At 46.5% G+C, this 5,956-nt stretch overlaps 1 protein-coding gene across 14 annotated transcripts in view; it reads left to right on the forward strand.

The window, feature by feature from the left end:
* Enox1 (ecto-NOX disulfide-thiol exchanger 1) overlaps positions 1-5,956 on the forward strand; it is a 569,119-nt gene that overhangs the window by 495,865 nt on the left and 67,298 nt on the right. For all 14 annotated transcript variants that reach the window (XM_031363000.1, XM_031362997.1, XM_031362998.1 and 11 more), the window contains one exon: positions 4,669-4,776. In XM_031363000.1, coding sequence (XP_031218860.1) covers positions 4,669-4,776 — 108 coding nt within the window. The remainder of the gene's footprint in view (positions 1-4,668; positions 4,777-5,956) is intronic.

Here is a 5,956-nt window from a genome sequence, read left to right on the forward strand (position 1 = left end):
TAAAAAAAAAAAAAAATACCTGGCTGGAAGGTGTTTTCTTAGTGATTGATGGGGCAAGGACCAACCCGTTATGGGTGGGGCCATCCCTGGGCCTGGTAGTCCTTGGCTCTATAAGAAAGCAGGCTGAACAAGCCTTGGGAGCAAGTCAGTGAGCAGCATAGCATGCCTCAGTGGTCTCTGCATCAGCTCCTGCCTCCAGGTCCCTACCCTGTTTGAGTTCCTGTCCTGGCTTCCATTAGGGATGGACTAAGATGTAGAAGTGTGAGCCATATAAACCCTTTCCTCCCCAAGCTGTTTTTGGTCGTGGTGTTTCTGCATAGCAATAGTAACCCTAGGTAAGACACAAGGCTCTTGTTCAAAATTGTGTTGACTGCCCTGGATTCACGTTGTCCTTTAGCCCTTTAGCCCTTTAATTCTTGTGGAGTTCAGGATGGATATCAGTGGGGCAGGCAGCATCCGGAGAAAAGCTGGTGGTGTTGGTGACAGCAAGGCATAGGTAAAAGAACAGGTAGGGCCCTAAGGAGGACACCAGGAAAGGAGGAGAGAGGTGGTCAACAGCAAGGACATGTTAACAGGCACAGGTTGAAGCATGGCTAGTTGAGGGGCTAGTGCCTACTGAGAGAAAGTAAGGACCTAAAAGACCAACTTTATACACAGCCAACACATGTAAGTGTGCAAGCTAAAGCCCCGGGGCATACATAGCATCACTGCAGAGAGCATGCTGGGAGAAGAAAAGAAGGTGCTATAAGAACTGATGATTTCAGAACAGTCGAAGTGGAGTGGTAGGGACTGGAACCACATTGTGAGAGTTACATGAAGTGGAATGATAGGGACTGGAACTACATGTGGCCAGCGAGAGTTACATGAGAACAGAAGGAAACCGTGACGTGTCTCACAGCCCCTGTTACTCGTTAGGATTATACATGGAGACTCAGAAAAGTAATCAATGCCTGGGTGCCACCTCTAGTGATTCAGGGTTAACTGGGCTTCTATGGGTCCCAGAAAGCAAGCAGTATTAGTATCCCAGGGGTGGGGGTGGGAATGGAAAACCGCCTGTCCTTGAGTGCTCTTTTAAGAAATAAAACTCAGAGCTTGCAAGCATCTGACCAGCTGCTTGTAGTCAGGAGGCAATAGAAAAACGGGCACTTTGCAAAACAAAGAGCCACATCCTGAGTGGTCCAAGGACTGACCTGACTGGGAGAGTGAGTGAATAAACAAAAGACAAACACAAGGACGCACAGAAAAGCTGGGTTCATGTGGGTCTGGCTTTCATATAGAGAAGCTAGAGCACCCCCACCCAGAAGCTCAGGGTGTTTCTTATGTACAGTTGAACTGGCAGCAAGGGATAGGACTGGGGTCTGCTGCATACAGCTGAACAAGGAGGTGGGAGCAGGTATTCAATACAACCAAACAAGGAGGTGGGGTTTTTAAATATGGCTGAACATGGAGGAAGGATTATTATATACAGCTGAACATGGAACAGGCCCTGCAGGGGAGCAGTCTTCAGGCTGTAAACATCTAAGGGGAGAAAGTGATAGTGGACATTTTCTACAAACACTGTCAGCATCCACAAAGAGTTCCACAGAAGGCTTTGCCATCCCTCTGGGCCTCAGGTGGAAGGCCTCACCATTCCTGTGGTTCTGAGGCACCGGGGTCCTTGACGTGTCAGCACCCCTGGCAAACAGTACACGTCCACTCAGGCCTTCCCTTGCCCTCTACAAAGAGGACTCTTTATGTCCTATCACTGACAAAGGTGAGCCCGCTGACTGCTGTCTTCCTTCTGCATGTGGGGAGGGTAAGTGGTTCTGCACAGGAATCATGTGGGTCAGCTTCAACATGGACCTTTCAAGCATGCCCATGCCCTTGAAATAGGACGGCTACAAGAGTGGCTCAGGGAAATCCTCCCACAAGACAGTAAGGGAGTGTGTGCTGGTGGGTCCACTGCGGTCTTGCGTAGTCTGAGAGAACAGCAGGTGCCGATTCTCCACTGGAAGGGCAGATTGGGTGAGTTGGGTCCATGTACCCCACAGAGAACGCACAAAATGTTGACACAGGCCAATCCTAAAAATGTAAGCCATATTGAAAATATAGTAAACGGTAAGGAACATGGTAGTGTTCCAGAAAAATACATGCAAAACAACAGCAATATATATGTTTGGGGGGGGGGGGGAGAAATGAGTTCAAATAAAAGCCCAGACATTATAATCATCAAAGAGATTGTCTGTTCACAGGAAGGAAGGGGAGTGAGGATGAACACAGATCTTTGTTTAAAGATAAAATTCAAAGAAAGATGAGAACAAATGGAAACTTATGTGTGAAGTAAGGTCAGGGGAAGGGTGTGTGTTCGCATGTGCGTGCATGCATGTGTGCATGCCTCCGTGCATGCACGCATGTGTGCGTGTGTGTAACGGAGGGCTCTACCAAGCTTTTCATTTATTCGCGGTTGATAGTAACAGCTAAGAGTTATATCCAAGTCTTTTCCCTAATCTTAAGTTCATCTGATTTTTTTCCCTTATTACTAAAACAGAATGTTCGTTACAGATACTGTAGAAGGTCAACAAGCAGGACTTTCAGATCACAGACCGGCTCCTGCAGAGGCGGTGTCCAGATCCCTTCCTGTGAATGTGGCCAGATTAAAAAGAAGCGCTGTGTGACCTGGCCTCTCTAGCCAAGCTGTACATGATCATGTACTTCCCCCATATCTAGGGTCTGCACAGCTTCACAGTTTAGGGCACATAGATGACCACCCTTGATACAATGAACCCTCCGCTGCCGGACAGTGAGCAGATAAACGTTCCTTACCTTTGAAGACAATTTCCTGTTCACTTTGCTCTCTCGAATTAAAAGTTGGGTTTGAAATGTTTTTAAAATACTCCGTGTGTGTGTGTGTGTGTGTGTGTGTGTGTGTGTGTGTGTGTGTGTGTGTATGTGTGTGTCCGTCCATTCATCTCTTCATTTTCGAGTGTAGATGTGTATATGCCACACAGCACGTGTAGAAGTTAGAAGAGAACCTTTAGTCTCAGTCTTTGCCTTCTACCTTGTTAGAGGTGGGGGTCTCATGTCTCCCCAGTGCATCCATCAAGCTAGCTGGCTCTCAGTTTTCTCAGATTTGCCTGCCTCCACCTCCTACCTCACTTTAGAAGTCCTGGGATTATAAACACAAACCACTGAACCCAGGGATACATGGATTCTGGAGATTTCTATTCACATCTTCACGCTTGTGTGGGAATTCCTTTTACTCTAGATTTGTAATTTTCTAGTAAGGCTAAACAGCTGACATCAGCTGATATCAGAATATCAGACCACTTCCGGCTGCCGTCTGGCCAGCGATGGATGCGAGTGAGCAGGGCATAGCCCGCTGTTGCTCTTGTCTTTTACCTGCTTCTCTGTATGCCACAGGATCTGAAGGGTCCCCACATTTCTGTGCTGTAGGCTGCTGATACACAGTGAATGCTTGTGAGTTGTCAGAGGGAGCCAGGATCACAGAATAGGAGGAACTGAGCTGTGCGAGAAGTCATTGTTTATATGGAGAAACCAAGGGAGATTTAAAAATCTATAGTTTCAAAATAGGCAGTTGTCCTAACAAGCCCAGAAAAAGGCATGGTGTGTGTGTGTGTGTGTGTGTGTGTGTGTGTGTGTGTGTTGGGTAGGTAGGGGTGTTTCCTTTTGGTTTAGTTTTTGTGAGCACTTCCCATACCCAGTTCCACTAAAACCCATGGTATTGAAGATTCAGTGAGCTCCTTCTGAGTGGTGGGCATAAGCATGAGAAATTCTAGTGTGAGGGTACCTTGGATTCTGTGGTTAGCAACTGGCCAGCTGCTCCGTGACCTGATTCCGGAGGAGGGCCCCTCAAGGTAGGAACACTACTCTTTCCATAGAAAAGCATTAGTTATGTGCCACAGTAGGAACACACTCTCTTCTGTGTTTTCAAACTGGTCCTTTGTTGTCAAGGGGCTTTGGATAGACATCGCTGTTTCCAGGGCCTGATTTGCAGCCTTTGAACATATTCTCTAGCCCACATGCATGTTAACCTCAGACAGCCAGGGCAGGGCAGCCCTGGGCTTTGGGCAGACAAGCTAAGCCTCCAGATGAGTTACAATTGATAGAGCAAGGAAAGCTCAAGGTTCACAAAATCCCTTCAGTGGCCCTGCCTGAAAATTGTGGTGTAGGCCATAGCTTAGTGTTTTGACAGCTTATATCAGCAGTTTTCTCAGCTGATATATGTATTGCAGTTGGACTTCTGTCCTGCTGATGCAATAAAGTATTTCCGTCATAACAGAGAAAGTAGAAAGATCTTTTGTGGCTCCTGCCACTTGGGGAAATAGCTGTACCAGATTGCCATAAAGCTAGCTTCACTTTAATATGGAAATTAAGGAAAACTGAGCAAGTAGGCTTTGGCTTCATATTTAGCTTTTTTCAAAGATTTCTTTTTTAATGTGTGTGTGCATGTCCAGATACTCATGGAAGCGGGAAAAGGGCATTGGATTCCTTGGACCCAGAGTTAAACTGTTATCCGCTGCCCGAAGAAGTTACCTGGTGTTTGTATGAAACCTCTGTGTTTAGAAACAACAACAAAAATCCCTTGATGTTGTCTGGAGGCTATTGCGAACATCACTCATTCCCTTGGCCTTTGGCCCTCCTCACACCAACTGTCTCTTGACTTCACAGCAATTGCTGGCCATCCAGGAGGAGCTGAACAACAAAACGTCCGAGTTGGAGCAGGCGAAGGAGGAACAGTCTCACACGCAAGCATTGCTGAAAGTCCTCCAGGAGCAGGTAAGAGAGTGAGAATCTGCTCTCATCTCTGAGTTGGTTCAGACACTGCAGACACACCCAGGCCAGTGCGTCACAAACACAAACGGGGCTGAAGGAGCCTGCGTTCACTCCCAGCTCCCAGCAGTTCTGCTGTGCGGGATTCATAATGGCATTCGCAGCCTCCCTGTCCTCACCTCTTGTGTCTACTCTGATGACCTGAGCCCACCCGAGTTATGTTATTGTTTCTTCCAGAAGACAAATGAGTTCTGATAAAGTTTTAAACCATTGGAGCAGAGTCTCAAAGTAAGGAGGTAGTTTCTCCTCCATCTAAGAGCGAGGAAAATGAGTTTCGAGTAATCCACGATGCTCCCACAGACAGGTGGATAAAAGGAGCTGATGTAGAGAGACATTTAAAACCTATCTTTCCCGTGCATAGGGCCACTTAATCTGATCCGGGTGAACCACAGACTTTTTACTTGCAGTCTGGAGAACTGATCACTTCGTTCTGGCTCTGATATGGACATGGAGCCCGACATTGATAAGCGCATAGGAAAGTATTGTCTTACGGTAGGCAAGGATGGAGTGAAACCCAAGCTCCGTTGTCGCTCCTGGAGAAGCCTGGGTGCCCTGGAAGTACTTTCCAGCCAGTATGTAGTGAGTGCTGATTAGATGTGTCAAGGGAACAAAGATAGGGATCCCAACCTTCTTTCACCAAGGTAGAGATTGTTTAAAATCTTCTACTCAGATATAGTTATGAGAACTTTATACCACATAAATACCTTCAAAAGATGTTTTTTTTTTTTGTCAGCTGTGACTCAGTCACGTCATAATGAACTTGGAATTGTACAAATGTACTTAGTTACCTTCCACCAAAAGCTGAAGCACCTTTTTAAGGAGAAAGTGATGTTAGGTCATTCAAAAGCATTCATGGATATGGAAGAAAAATGCTTTATAAATGTAACCATCAACAACCCAGAGAGGTCGACTCTGCGTGAGTTAGGATGTTAGTTGGAGCTGAAAACCGAGGCCGGTCAACTTCACAGTGGCCTCCTGTATAATAGGATGTATAACAGTGCCCGCCACCCTCACCTCGACATTATTAAAGCAAAATCCATATTTGATCTGGACCACCCAGACAGAACTTTGGGCTCTTTTCCTTGGTGGTTTGGGTTTTTCCTGCTTGTTTTTTTTTTGGGGGGGG

Source organism: Mastomys coucha, unplaced genomic scaffold (genome assembly GCF_008632895.1).
Source record: "Mastomys coucha isolate ucsf_1 unplaced genomic scaffold, UCSF_Mcou_1 pScaffold9, whole genome shotgun sequence".
In the NCBI taxonomy this organism is placed as follows: Eukaryota; Metazoa; Chordata; class Mammalia; order Rodentia; family Muridae; genus Mastomys; species Mastomys coucha.